The sequence below is a fragment of the Bombina bombina genome, chromosome 6 (genome assembly GCF_027579735.1).
Source record: "Bombina bombina isolate aBomBom1 chromosome 6, aBomBom1.pri, whole genome shotgun sequence".
Classification (NCBI taxonomy): domain Eukaryota; kingdom Metazoa; phylum Chordata; class Amphibia; order Anura; family Bombinatoridae; genus Bombina; species Bombina bombina.
In genome coordinates, this window is record NC_069504.1 from 1036976593 (window position 1) to 1036992968 (window position 16376).

The 16376-nt window shown below is 36.7% G+C and overlaps 1 protein-coding gene across 2 annotated transcripts in view; it reads left to right on the top strand.

The window, feature by feature from the left end:
* The window catches only part of EBF1 (EBF transcription factor 1), a 511782-nt gene that overhangs the window by 480361 nt on the left and 15045 nt on the right, over positions 1-16376 (top strand). For both annotated transcript variants that reach the window (XM_053718780.1, XM_053718781.1), the window contains exons 13-16: positions 1189-1366; positions 4532-4711; positions 12082-12276; positions 13004-13072. In XM_053718780.1, the coding sequence (XP_053574755.1) occupies positions 1189-1366; positions 4532-4711; positions 12082-12276; positions 13004-13071 (621 nt within the window). In that variant the 3' untranslated portion in view covers position 13072. The remainder of the gene's footprint in view (positions 1-1188; positions 1367-4531; positions 4712-12081; positions 12277-13003; positions 13073-16376) is intronic.

Here is a 16376-nt window from a genome sequence, read left to right on the forward strand (position 1 = left end):
CTTAACTATGAAACAAGCACACTGTTATTTGGGGTAGTGGAAAACGCATAGTTTTGAGACATAAATTACAGGAAATGCAAGCAGAATAAATTGTAGTAAATTGATTAAATTGTTTATTACGCTAGGTTAAAAATGTTTTTGAGGGAATTCAATTTTGAGTTTATTTTTACAGTATTTAATATAGGTTATCATGATGGGATAATGCTCAGCAGGTGAACCTCAGAGGAATAAAGAAACACATAAAGTGAAGTTCTGTGGTTATATGAAATGTACAGCAGAACCTAGAAAGGTACTCACATTGTCTAGAGCTTCAAAATCAAGCTCTAGATATATAGGGACAGGAAGCTACTAATAGAAGTGGTTAAAAAGTATAACAAATTTATTAAAAACAAGTCACAAGGCCTATACAATGAGACTGTCCCAATCATAGACATCACAAAAGGGGTGGAGCCTTGTTCCTTACCGGACTAACAGAGCAATCATTGGACATTGTGATTGTCTTTTGCTTGTAGTAGTCTATGATTGGGACAGTCTCATTGTATGCCTTGCGACTTGTTTTTAATAAATTTGTTATACTTTTTTAACCACTCCTGATTCCTCCTTTGGAGCTGGAATATCCTTCTTTGCCTTGCCTCCTATTAGGAGCTTCCTGTGCCTATATATCTAGAGCTTGATTTTGAAGCTCTAGACAATGTGAGTACCTTTCTAGGTTCTGCTGTAAATTTCACATAACCACAGAACTTCACTTTATGTGTTTCTTTTTTTCTCTGAGGTTCACCTGCTGAGCATTACCATCGTGATAACCTGGGACTTTTATCCTTTTTTGTGCACCATCACATTTGTTTTTATATATACACATATATATATATATATATATATATATATATATATATATATATATATACACACACACTCCAACAAGTGAATCCACCCTCCAGCTATTAACGTTTCGGGGACTGATATATCCCCTTCTTCAGAATTCTGAAGAAGGGGATATATCAGACCCCGAAACGTCAATAAACTTTTGACTTATTGATATCCCAAATTCCTGTGAGTGCATTCTCTTCGGTTTCTATTATATATATATAAAAGGGTGTCCAAGTGCCAACGTAGAGGAAATCTAAGCAAGTACCATTTTTAGACTTGGTGATGTTTACCTAACCCTCTGTCACTTTGCTTTTTAAACAGGAAATCATATTAAAGAGAGCAGCTGATATCGCTGAAGCTTTGTATAGTGTTCCAAGAAACCACAGTCAGCTCCCTGCCCTCACCAACTCATCTGTACACCCTGGCATGATGGGGGTTAACTCCTTCAGTGGACAGTTAGCCGTGAACGTCTCAGAGCCTTCACAAGTCACCAACCAGGGTGAGATATCTACACTTGCAACTCCCTGTATCATTACTTAAATAAGGATCGGTGAAAATCTCAACATTTCTTCTACCATTCAAAAGTTTCTTTAAAGAAAATGTGAGATTGAAAAGACAAAACCAAATTTTATACTGTGCTTTATTAAATGTAACGTTTCCAATAATGAACCAACATTTCCCTCATCTGTTGATGTCCTAATTATTCTCTCTTTTTTTCCTGAATCTGTAACCACCTATTTGTCTTGGGTTGATCTATGTTACCTGTCTTGGTTGGACATTCTATTTCCTTTGTCAACTTCCTGTGTGTACAGGTTAATAGAAACTTCCATGAATGTCTAAATATATAATACAAATATGGGTCAAATTGACATAAAAGTGCAAAAATAAAATGCTTTACTATGTTAGACCATTTTATTGTGTATTTAACCCCCGAAAAAATGTTTAAACACATAGGAGCCAACCACAATACTTTAGAAAAGCTTAACAAAAGGTTTATCTACACAACCCCCCATAGATTTTAAGGTTGAATGTTGTAGAAAAACATTTAGATTTCCTTTCTAAGGGATTGTGATCAACTCCTAAGTTAAATTAAAGGGACGCTGTACCCAAAATTTTTCTTTTGTAATTCAGAAAGAGCATGCAATTTTAAGCAACTTTCTAATTTACTCCTGTTATCAATTTTTCTTCATTCTCTTGCTATCATTATTTGAACAAGAAGGCATCTAAGCTTTTTTTTGGTTTCAGTACTCTGGACAGCAGTTTTTTATTGGTGGATGAATTTATCCACCAATCAGCAAGGACAACCCAGGTTGTTCACCAAAAATGGGCCGGCATCTAAACTTACATTCTTGCATTTCAAATAAAGCTACCAAGAGAATGAAGAAAATTTGATAATAGGAGTAAATTAGAAAGTTGCTTAAAATTTCATGCTCCATCTGAATTACGAAAGAAAATTTTGGGGTACAGTGTCCCTTTAAGTTCCAGAGGTAGTTGAACACACCTGGTAAACCAATTGACAAGAGAAATATGTGCATATCCACCAATCACCAGCTAGCTCTCAGTAGTGCATTGCTGAGCCTAAGATAACTAAGAAAATTTGATAATATTAGTAAATTGAAAAGTATCTTACAATGGTATGCTCTATCTGAATTATGAAAGTTACATTTCATGTCGTCTAAGCTAAACATATGAAAGTGATTTTAATATTAGCAATACTAGCAAAAGTAGGCAATAAATTATACATGCACATCAAGTGTTTGATTTGTAATGCAAACAGGCTATTATATAACAATGGTTGACCATATACTGACATAGCTCACTCAACGTCCAGCTGTTTCAAATCTAATGAATCTATACTATAATTGCTACCAGGCATTTCACGGAGGGTTTTGCATTTCACCATTTTGCTATTTTATTGAGAGGGGAAAAAAAACGAGTAATGAATGAAATGTGAAGATCTATTGAATGTTTTGCTTCTTTAATCAGCTATAGCTGTGTGCTGAATTCTTCATACTTTCAGATGGCTGGTTTAACATTTGAATAGTAGCAGCCTCAGGATATGAATCTGTTTTTTAGCATATGGAATCTCTTGGGGAACAGATGTCTAAGAGACATAGAGGGCAAGAGATGGTGAATTTACACAGCTGACAGGAGCTAAGTGATGAACACTGGAACTCATGATCAGTAAAATGTGTGTGGTCAGGTACATTGTGGGATTTAGAGATTTAAAGGGACATTCTAGTCCAAAATTGTTATTGTTGAAAAAGATAGACTATCCCTTTATTACATACTGCCCAGTTTTGCATAACCAAGACATTTTACCTTGTATCTAAACCTTTACACACTTGCATGATTTTAGTCAATCGGTGCTGACTCATGAATAATTCCCCGGGAGTGAACACAATGTTATCTCTATGGCACACATGAACTAGTGCTGTCTTGCTGTAAAAAGCTATAAAAATCCCCTGAGATAAAGGCGGTCTGGCGGGGCTTAGAAACTGACAGAAGTTTAGAGGTTTAAATGTTATAAAGTATATTAATATAACAATGTTGGTTGTGCAAAGCTGGGGAATGGGTAGTAAAGGCGTTATCTATCTTTTTAAACAATAAGAATTTTGGAGTAGACTGTCCCTTTTAAATCAAACTACTTTTTTGGTAATTATTTACCATGTGTAGGTGAGCTCTGATGAGACTTTTTTACGGCATTTTAGAAAGAAAACTTAGGAAGCTGAATTTCTGTGGCTTTATTTGCGTGGCAGAGATTTTATTTGCAACCTGGATTTTGGTTATTCATTCAGTTTTAAAGGGACATGGAATTAAAAATAAAAGATTCACGATTCAGAACAGATCAAATACATTTGGTATCCTTTTTGAAACTTATTTCCTTTCCATGACAACATACCTAGTTAGGTTTAGGAGCATGAATATGTTTCTCTATATGGCATTGGTGTTTGCAACCATTTTTAACATTGATACAAACATTATTGCAAACACAGCTGCCCTGCCATAGTGCACACTTGTGAGCCTACCTCGGTATACTAATGTTTCATTAAAGGATGCCAACAGAAAGAGGTAAACTTGATAACAAATCACGGTTTCCATGCCATATTCAATTATATTATATGATGCCCTTTATGAACTCACAACATCAGTTAAAGAACCAGAGTTATTTCAAGAGCTAAACTTAAAGGACCAGTCAACACTGTAGATTTGCATAATTAACAAATGCATGAGAAGAAGACAATGCAATAGCACTTAGTCTGAACTTCAAATGAGTAGTAGATTTTTGTTAAATAAATTGCAAAGTTATGTCTATTTACACTCCCCTGTATCACGTGACAGCCATCAGCCAATCACAAATGCATATACGTATATGCTGTGAATTCTTGCACATGCTCAGTAGGACTTGGTGACTCAAAAAGTGTAAATATAAAAAGACTGTGCACATTTTGTTAATGGAAGTAAATTGGAAAGTTGTTGCATGCTGTATCTGAATCATGAAGTTTAATTTTGACTTGAGTGTCCCTTTAATGGGTGACAACGTTCAGAAAGAATATATTTTCACCTCACATACTTATCTGTTTAATAAAGTAATTACCTAGCTGCTTATAAAATGTAGTTAATAAATATATAACTGTATTTCAACATTCTCCTCTTTTTTTAGGTTTTACTCGCAACACAAGTAGCGTGTCGCCTCACAGCTACGCCCCAAGCACCACTCCCCAGCAAACCAACTATAGCTCTGTCACAACCAGCATGAATGGCTATGGCAATACAGCAATGTCAAACCTCACCGGATCTCCAAGCTTTCTCAATGGCTCAGCCGCCAACTCCCCATATGCCAGTAAGTGAACAGTAATCATCATAATTTAATGAAAATAGATAGTGTGTGTGTGTATATATGTATGTATGTGTGTGTATATAAGTGTGTGTGTGTGTGTGTATGTGTGTGTGTGTGTGTATGTATGTATGCGTACCTATGTATGTGTTTGTATAAGTATGCGTATATATGTATGGCTTTATGTACAGTATTTATCTGTGTTTATAAGTATGTGTGCATATATGTGTGTATGTATGTGTGTGTGTATGTGTGTGTATGTATTTATGCATACATATGTATGTGTTTGTGTAAGTATGCGTATGTATGTATGGCTTTATGTACAGTATTTATCTGTGTTTATAAGTATGTGTGCATATATGTGTGTATGTATGTGTGTGTATGTGTGTGTATGTATTTATGCATACATATGTATGTGTTTGTGTAAGTATGCGTATGTATGTATGGCTTTATGTACAGTATTTATCTGTGTTTATAAGTATGTGTGCATATATGTGTGTATGTATGTGTGTGTATGTGTGTGTATGTATTTATGCATACATATGTATGTGTTTGTGTAAGTATGCGTATGTATGTATGTATGTATGTATGTATGTATGTATGGCTTTATGTATTTATGTGTGTATATATGTATGCATGTGTTTGTGTATCTATGTATATGTGTATGTATGTGTGTGTGTGTATGTTGGTGTATGTACAGTATGTGTGTATGTATGTATGTATGGGTTTGTGTATGTATGTATGCATGTGTTTGTGTATCTATTTATGTGTACTGTGTATCTATATCTGTATGTATGTGCATGTGTGCACTGTATATGTGTGTATGAATGTGTATATGTGTGTTTATTTTTTTTTGTTATTGATATCTTGAGCTTTATTTGACTTTTTCTTTAATATATGGTGTGACAGCACATGGGATAACCCACTATAATTTATGTAATTTCAAGTTTCAAACACAAAACACTAGTCAGTGGCGCCATATTAGTGGTAAAGATATTAATAATGACTAACAGGAACTTGTCAGCTTGTCATTTTATAACAATGAGAATAATTACCTTATAATGGGCTAGATTACAAGTGGAGTCCTAATTTATTGTGAGCTCGTAAATGGGCAAATTCACGCGTTTACAGGCGCACGATAAATAATCAGCCTTACAAGTGACTGTAGCAATTAGTGATCAGATCTCTTGTTAAAAAAAAATGTCCCCCAATTGCCCCCCAATTTTTTTAATAATTTTTTTTAAAAAAAATAATAACTACACAAAGCAGTTTTAAGAGGTTAAAGTTAACGGCTGTGGGGTGTTAGAAAAAAAAAGGCACTGAAAAGTGCCTTTACATTGCAGTAGCTATTCCTATAAATATATATGTATATGCTTATATACATATATATTTATGTGTTAATGTGTTAATATGTGTATAAACAAACAAACGACCTCCAGGGCAGCGCTCAGACGATATTCCTCTATACCGTAGTGACACGCACAGCGTACTGATCTTCACGCTGCAATACCTTGTCACATAAAGCCAAACTATCCCCAATCAAGGGAAAAAGAGTCTTATACAATTATGTCTTGTGTGGAATGTCAAATAGGTAGTCTCGGTGGATGTACATACACACATACCCTTACCCCCAATCTTCACGGCTTATAAACCTGACACGGTGAACAGTGTAAGAAGTGCCATGTGAGTGACTGGATCCCTCCGGTGGCCGTAAGTCCGTGCGCTCTGCTCGGAGCCTCCTAGCTCTACAAGCCCGCTTCCCTGGACGCCGTCTGATTCACACTCCTCTCTGCACTCAAATATGACGTCACTGTCAGGTGCCGACTTGTATGGGGGGCAAGGAATTCCCGATCCTCCGTTGCCGGTCTCTGAGACCCCCTTTCGGTTACCTCATACACATCCAGGCAGGTAATTCCACAGGTGCTGGGAACGATTAGACTGCAATTCCGGTGATCGGCTCAATGCAATAATTTCAAGAAAAGTCCGGAGCCGCAGTAATAAAGTATGATATCTTTATTTATCCTTAAAACAGGTCTGGTAACAGCATTAGCACAAACATGCCCTTCAGTTGACTGATAAGCTTACGCATTTTCGGCATTATCGCCGTATTCATAGCTCTCAAAATCCCTTACAACTGTTGGGCCTAATAAAAGAATAAAAACCACGGGATTGGCTGATGGACATTAATTACTTAACTCTTTCATATACTGTGAATTTCAATACTACCTATTCACATAAACTATTACCATCTAATCTACCTGTGAATCTACTAAAGGACTTAACTGTTTTGCAAAGAAATATACAGAAACATAACTCATATATATATATATAAATGTTGTCATAATATATACAATATTACCTAGTGATATTATAATACCATGTAATGGTTTTATCCAATATTGACAACAAGAATTCAATTTTAACTACCTATTTACCTCTTACTTCAATTTGGAAAGGGGAAACAGTGTATAGATAAATATTATATTATACACATTAGGCATATTGTATTCTGTATTACACCTATACTCCTAGACTGGACTTTTAGATATACAATTTACAATTTTATAGTTTTATATATTCATATTTTTCAATTCATACAGGGCAAAAATGTATCAATCAAAACCATTAAATATCAACATTAGAAATAAGTGTATTGGCAAAATAGGCCTATGCTATAAAATGCCTATGACTGAACATGCGTGGCCCTGAAATATTAAATGAATAAATAAAAAAAACATGAGTGAATAAACACTAAGTGGTATTCACAAAAGATGTATTGTCCCAGCCTCTTACCCTGCTTTCTCTTAGTACCAGTAATTTATAAGGTCATAGGCTGAGTTTAATCCAGTAGGATGTCTTGATTTCATTTGAAATATCCAAAAAATCTCTCTTCGTGCAAGTGCTGCCTTCCTATCCCCCCCCCCCCTTCGGACAGCCTTTACACTCTCTATTATGGTCCATTTAAAACTAGAATTGTTTTTGTTATGGACCAATTTGAAATGCTGGACAAGTGGGGTTGTTAGGGTACCAGCCTTGATATCAGACAGATGTTCTCTGATGCGCACTCTGGTCTCCCTTGTGGTCATACCTACATACTGCAAACCGCAGGCCTCGCAGCCCGCCAGGTACACTGTGAATGTATTTCTACAATTCATGCATTCTCTGTGGTTGTAGTGTCTATGAGTGACTCTGCATGTGAAGCCTTCACCTGTCTGCAGATGTTCACATGCTTTGCATGTGATGTTACTACACCTGTAGACTCCTTTAAATCTCAACCAAGAGCTTGTGTCCTCTCTTTGTACATCTTTGAGTAGTGTGGGGGCCAAGATATTTCCCACAGAGACCCCTCTTCTAAAAGAGCATCTACATCCCCTACCTACAATATCTGATAAAGCCTCATCAGACGCCAGCATTTTGAAGTGTTTTCTCACTATCTGACAAATTTTATTGTACTGTGTGCTGTAGTCAGTAACAAAAAAGATGTCTCCATGTCTTGGATCTCACTTTGATTGGGATCCCCAATGTCGGAGTTGAAACTGAAGTCTACAGAAAGCCAATATCGGGCAATACGCTCCTCCATGCCAGGAGCAGTCATCCCAAACAGGTGTTCAGGTCTGTGGCTAAAGGCCAGTTCACCAGACTTAAACGGAATTGCAGCAATAATGATCAATATGAAAAACATGCAGATCTATTGTCTGAACGACTTTCAAAAAGAGGTTATAAACCACATGTAATTAACAGAGTTAGAAAAGAAGTTCTTTGTTCTAACAGGGAGACACTATTGGAGAAAAGTAAACCGAAGATTAAAAAGAGTGGAGACATCTTTTTTGTTACTGACTACAGCACACAGTACAATAAAATTTGTCAGATAGTGAGAAAACACTTCAAAATGCTGGCGGCTGATGAGGCTTTATCAGATATTGTAGGTAGGGGATGTAGATGCTCTTTTAGAAGAGGGGTCTCTGTGGGAAATATCTTGGCCCCCACACTACTCAAAGATGTACAAAGAGAGGACACAAGCTCTTGGTTGAGATTTAAAGGAGTCTACAGGTGTAGTAACATCACATGCAAAGCATGTGAACATCTGCAGACAGGTGAAGGCTTCACATGCAGAGTCACTCATAGACACTACAACCACAGAGAATGCATGAATTGTAGAAATACATTCACAGTGTACCTGGCGGGCTGCGAGGCCTGCGGTTTGCAGTATGTAGGGATGACCACAAGGGAGACCAGAGTGCGCATCAGAGAACATCTGTCTGATATCAAGGCTGGTACCCTAACAACCCCACTTATCCAGCATTTCAAATTGGTCCATAACAAAAACAATTCTAGTTTTAAATGGACCATAATAGAGAGTGTAAAGGCTGGCCGAAGGGGGGGGGAGATAGGAAGGCAGCACTTGCACGAAGAGAGATTTTTTGGATATTTCAAATGAAATCAAGACATCCTACTGGATTAAACTCAGCCTATGACCTTATAAATTACTGGTACTAAGAGAAAGCAGGGTAAGAGGCTGGGACAATACATCTTTTGTGAATACCACTTAGTGTTTATTCACTCATGTTTTTTTTATTTATTCATTTAATATTTCAGGGCCACTCATGTTCAGTCATAGGCATTTTATAGCATAGGCCTATTTTGCCAATACACTTATTTCTAATGTTGGTATTTAATGGTTTTGATTGATACATTTTTGCCCTGTATGAATTGAAAAATATGAATATATAAAACTATAAAATTGTAAATTGTATATCTAAAAGTCCAGTCTAGGAGTATAGGTGTAATACAGAATACAATATGCCTAATGTGTATAATATAATATTTATCTATACACTGTTTCCCCTTTCCAAATTGAAGTAAGAGGTAAATAGGTAGTTAAAATTGAATTCTTGTTGTCAATATTGGATAAAACCATCACATGGTATTATAATATCACTAGGTAATATTGTATATATTATGACAACATTTATATATATATATGAGTTATGATTCTGTATATTTCTTTGCAAAACAGTTAAGTCCTTTAGTAGATTCACAGGTAGATTAGATGGTAATAGTTTATGTGAATAGGTAGTATTGAAATTCACAGTATATGAAAGAGTTAAGTAATTAATGTCCATCAGCCAATCCGTTGGTTTTTATTCTTTTATTAGGCCCAACAGTTGTAAGGGATTTTGAGAGCTATGAATACGGCGATAATGCCGAAACGCGTAAGCTTATCAGTCAACTGAAGGGCATGTTTGTGCTAATGCTGTTACCAGACCTGTTTTAAGGATAAATAAAGATATCATACTTTATTACTGCGGCTCCGGACTTTTCTTGAAATTAATACCTTGTCACACCCCCATGCGGTCGAACTCCAGACAGTCTGTTCAAACCAATGATGAGAAGCACAAGTGCAAAAAGGGCAACAACCCAGCGTAAGCAGGTGCCGTAACAGAAGAGGCAGTCCACCCCTGCCTCAGAAATAACACAGTCCAACAACAGGAACGCACCCTGCCAGCAATATACTGAAAAAAAAGATGAAAATAAGCAAGCAAAAGGCAATGGGTAACAGTGGTAAAAGGAACTCCATTTAATCCATCTCATGAAAAAAAGTGACACACACATAGTAACGGACAGCAAAAAACGGTCAAACGCGTTTCATCATAAAGACTGACTTTCTCAATGACCATAACAATGCCCTGTGTTATACTGACAAATTTATGTGAGCAAGCAGCCCTCTAACTCTACCGGATTGGACAAAAAGAACCAATCACAATAGGGTGAGATGGATTACCACTGTTACCCATTGCCTTTTGCTTGCTTATTTTCATCTTTTTTTCAGTATATTGCTGGCAGGGTGTGTTCCTGTTGTTGGACTTAATATGTGTATATACACATATAAACACATAAATCTATATATTTAAAATTTGCTGCCAATCACAGCACAACTTTACCCCCTTTGCTGTGCTAGGTTCTCTGCCTTGTCTCACGGTATGAGAACAAGGCTCCCATTAGAGCCTAAGGAAGCGCGCTCCCGTAAGAGAATACTTCCATTTGCGTGCATCATTATTACTGAGTGGAATGCAAATATTGTGCTTGGGAAAGCGCAATTTTGTGCTCCACTCGTAATCTGGCACAATATATGTGCCCTTTAACGTATTGGTTAAACGTTTTAATAGGATATAAGTGATGTGAACTATATAAAACATTATTGATAATTCATCTTATAGGTGTTGATATATACTGTATATTCTTTAGCAACTTATTTTTAATCATTATGCAATTTTTTAATAAGTGATATTACTAATTAAAATGTACATTCAGGGGATAGAAGGGTCAAAACTGAAATGTGCATGTGTGGCTTGTATGACACAAATTAAGTCTTTATTCATGCAATACACCCCCCCCCCCCTCCCCTGCTCTCTGAGCAGGCTTGGGGTTTGAATCCTTATCCTCTAGTCACACACAGCATATGTGAGTATGCCACTAAAACTGTAATAACTTTTATTAGAAACATATTTGCTCATGGAAGTATATTGCAAAAATGCTTCTATTTAAAACTGAAATGCATTGATGATCATTTTAATTTTGACCTTTTATCCCTTTAAAGGGAGATAATACTCATATGCTAAATCACTTGAAAGTGATTCAGTATAAATGTAAAAAGCTGACAAGAAAATATCCTCTGAGCATCTCTATGTAAAAAAAAAAATATTCTGCTTACCAGAGTAAGTGCTCTAGTAACAGCTATACTCCAGCTGCTGTCCAGCTGCAAGTTGAAAAAAACAAAAAAGAATAGCCAATCAGCATCAGCATTGCTGAGGTGATGCTTTGCCTTTGCAGTGATCTCATGAGAAATCACTGAAATCTCATGAGATCGCATAGATCTTACTTAAACTGAATAGGAAAATAACATGTCTGTGCCTGTACATGACATATGCACACTCCCTAGATTGTCCTGGGACAAGCATCCCGATTGGCCGCTAAAGTCTCTTTACAGTGAGGTGTGAATACTTAGAAAATTTCAGGTAAAATATATTCCTTTTAACATTGGGATGTTCAGGTAATATTTTCAAGTCATCTTTTTACAGATATGCTGCATCAGTTTCAAATACTTCAACATTTGGGTATCATGTCCCTTTAATCCTTATAAGCCCCCATTAGCACATCTAGTCCCTCTTTTCAAATATTTAAGAAATATGATTTATAGCTGCTTTTGGAATGCTTCTTTATTTTCTTTTTTTTATGCATTCCTCTGATGTGAAAGCAGAAATTAGGTGTCTGTGCGTTATTGTTTACATTGCATTGGGTATTGCTAATACAGACACATCTTTTGTTTTTGTTATGAGTAGGACCCATGTGTAAATGCTATTTGCTTTGCTTCACAGTAGTCCCATCTAGTCCCACTATGGCATCATCCACCAGCCTTCCGTCCAATTGCAGCAGCTCCTCTGGAATTTTTTCATTCTCTCCAGCTAACATGGTTTCAGCTGTCAAACAGAAGAGCGCATTTGCTCCAGTGGTCAGACCCCAGGCATCTCCACCTCCTACCTGCACCAGCTCAAATGGCACCAGTCTGCAAGGTGAGAGCACAGATACACTTAGCAATGGTGCTTTGCTGACTTTCTCCTTCAAAGTTCCACAGTAAAAATGAGTCATACAACAGAATAGCATTTGTGCCATACATATTTTTTTCCTCTTCTTAGACACATTAACTAGTCAGTCAGGTCTGGTGATTGCAGTATTGGGCCCAAGAAATGCACCAGTCTGAATGTTACAACATGAATACATTTGTATATTGATCTGTTCCTGTATTCCCCTGCAAGAAACCATTAATTCACAGTGCAGATTATGTCCACGGGCATCTTGGGGGTCCTCATATGTTAGACACTAAATCTGTGAGTCTAGCATTGTGTGTAATTACACATTTTTTTATCTGATAATACTGTAGAATAGGATTTTATTGTTTCAGTTAGATATTTGAAGTTTTATTATTTCCTTAGTCATTTTGTATCATATTGACAGTTGTGTACAGTCTTTATAAACAGATGCAGATCACATCATTTAAATACACACAGCAATTGCAGGGTTAAAATGTTAATTTGCAAGGCCAGCGCATGAAGCATAAAACTACCAAAGCCCAGGTATTGCACAATGTATGGATAGCAGCTGTCAGCAGATACAGACATGCTACATTAACTCTTTCAGACCTGGGGTCATGCAACCTATTGCATTCCTCTGACACTAAAAGATTTCAAAAGATGCCATTTTTGCAGGTTACTAATTTGCCCTTTTGTCTTCCCTCATCAGACCAGTCTTTTGTGGACACTAGCAAGTTCCTCAGTGCAGGCTCTCTGCAGGGCTTGGCCTTCTCATGAAGTATGTGACCAATTCTTCCCACTTTCTGCTCATGTCTTGTATCTGTGTTCTGTCCGTGTCTAGTAGTTATATATTCATAGGTGAAAGGCTTTCTGTAATGCCCCCTCAAATATATGGAATTATGACAATTTCAATCTTAAAGGGACATTGTTCTGTCAATGTTTCTCGTTTTTAAAGTGTTCCCAATGATCTGTTTTACATGTTGGAGAGTATCAAATTATTTATAAACGGCATTTATATATTTAAATATATATTGTCATTTAAAATAGCTGTTTTGCCTGCAGAAACCACCACCTATACTGAAAATATAAGTACTTTATTATTCTCTATAAAAATGTATGTAAACAAGAGACAGCAAACAGCAATTAAGTTCCCAGTGGGGGTGGAAGAGATAGGTAAGAACAAGTGACTTTTTAATTGCTCTCTCTTAGTACTGGCCATTGTGAACAGAAAATGAATTAAGAAAAAGGAGGCCTTAATGTACAGAGAGATTTATAAGATTAGGAGGTCTGCTATTTCTGCAGACTCGGTCCATTTATATGGACAAGTTCTTGAGAACAATGGATTGAGGCTATTTTATATACAAAAATAAACATAAAGAAGCGATTTTACATGCATTTTATATTCTGCTGCTGGTATAACAAGTCACTGGGAACACTTTAAGGGGAAACCAATGTTACAGTACACTGTCCCTTTAAGTCTTGCATGCAAGCAGAACTGAAAATGAGTACCCCTCCTAGTTCATAGGATTTTCCTAATTGTGTATGTTTGGGTGCAATAATATGTTTTTTTGAGAATGTATTTCCTTAATTTGTTTAACTTTTTATATTGTTAAATGAAAAAAAGGTAAATAAATAAAATATATAGGTAAACTTTCCAAATACACACTCGGCCTAAGTGTTATTAGTATCCGGAAAAACAGCAGGCAACACTGGGAATTCAATCAGAAAAAGCCTTTATTCCAATCCAGGGAAAAACAGCAGGGCCTGAACCCATAACGTTTCGGTCTACACTTAGACCTTTATCAAATGTGAGAGATGTTTTTCCCTGGATTGGAATAAAGGCTTTTTCTGATTGAATTCCCAGTGTTGCCTGCTGTTTTTCCGGATACTAATAACACTTAGGCCGAGTGTGTATTTGGAAAGTTTACCTACATGCAATACTTTATCTTGCAGTGCACCGGTTAGCTGCTTTATGCCACTTTTTCTGCATCTGTATATATATATATATATATATATATATAAATAATCATTTGGATTCGAACCAGGAAACCATCACAAGAAAAGCCGGAAAACATGTCACCTACACCATTGATTCTCAGCCGCGGTCCTCAAGTACTCCCAACACACCAGGTTTTCATTCTAGATGAACCAGTGCACAGGTGAAATAATCAGCTGATCGGTGCGAGCAGGTAAGTAACCATGGTTCCTGATCAGCTGATTACTTCACCTGTGCGCTGGTTCAGCTACAATGAAAACCTGGCCCTTTGGGGGTGCTTGAGGGCAGTGGTTGACCTACACTTCATGCAGTTACTGTGCATGGTTTGTGAGGGATAGGTCATTTCATTGTCAGCTGTGTTAGCAAATTATCACAGAAATACAGATTGTTACCAGATTTTAATCTAGAGACCTTGCAGCTAAACTAGGTAAATTGTGATGGGTTTATGGAGACTTTTTATATCATCAAATCAGACAAAAAAAAAACATAATTTGTTACAATTTAGGATCAGCTAAAATATAATTACAAATGAAATGAGGCTGCAAATTATTGTGACTGGAGATTTATGATAGCCCTATACAAAAAGTACATTTAAAGCTCATAATTAGATATGGTAATTGTAAACCATGTTTGTTTGTTTGTCTGTTTATTTATTTAAGTGGTAATACATTTACTCAGCAGTATACAAGTGTGAGTGTATTAAGTATATAGATAAATGACAAAACATTATAAGCAAAATTTGAAAAATAGAAAATGCCATTGAGAGTCAGTTTGCTAAATAATGTTTTGGTTAAAGGGACATGCTATTAAACATAAAATCACATTCATCCTTCATTCAACTGTGAGAAAGAAAACCATTTATGATATATATGTAGGTTTTCCCTTTATTTAAAACAAGATTAAAAGGACACTAAAGTCAAAATTAAACTTTAATGATTCAGATACAGCATGCAATTTTAGGAGACTTTCCAATTTACTTCAATTAACAAATTGTGCACTGTCTTTTTATATACAAACTTTCTGAGGCCCCAGCTCCTACTGAGCATGTGCACAAGTTCACAGGGTATATGTATACTAGTCTGTGATTGGCTGATGGTTGTCACATGATACAGGGGGCCGGCAAATGGGTAAAAAAATAAATTTGCCAGATAAAAAAATTAGAGTAAACTTAAACTGAGCAGATAAAGTGGCTGTGCCTACACATTCCAAATGCACACTTCATTGTAAGTCACAGGACAAGCATCCAAAATAAGATGCATGTAGCTATAGTGATATTTTCTAGTTTGCTTTTCTTTTTAAAGACACAATGAGTCCATGGATTTCATCCTTACTTGTGGAATTACGCCTCCTGGTCAGCAGGAGGAGGCAAAGAGCATCACAGCAGAGCTGTATATATAGCTCCTCCCTTCCCTCCCACTCCATTCATTCTCTTTGCCTATGTTAGTGATAAGAAGTGAGGTGTTAGATTAGATTCTTCAATCAAGAGTTTTTTATTTTTATAAGTAGTGCCAGAGAGTGCTGCTTTATCTATGGTGTAGCCGTAGTCCATGTCAGTCTCTAGAGTAGAGCTATTGGTGGCTTTAGAGCAATGGGAACTGGTGGGACATAATTCTCACTGCGCCTCCCATATTGTGATGCTGCCCTTCTTGTGATGGCCCTATCTTTGTCCACAGGGCCATAGGAGGAATGAACCTCTTAAACCTGTTGAGGCTGTCCTGCTGTCGGACAGCATAGAGGTAAGTGCAGTTTTTTATTGTTCTGGGACATGCTAACTCAGAAGGGACTCTGCACTTAAATATACTTATATTTCTTGGGAACATGGGCCCTTTAAGTAGGGGGCTCCCTTGCCAGACAGCATTTATTGGGTTTGCCAGACAGCATCTATCATGGGCCACGCTTGGGGCTATTTTTAATGGAGACATGGTTTCTTTAAGTAGCGGACTCTTCTACGAAACACATTCAGAAATGGGCTCCGCTTGTGGTTATTCTTAGGGAACATTATTAGAGGGCTTCCCTATCCGGCATTGTTATATAGACACTGATATTTGCTAATAGCAACGTTATACAGGCATGTAATTCTCCGATT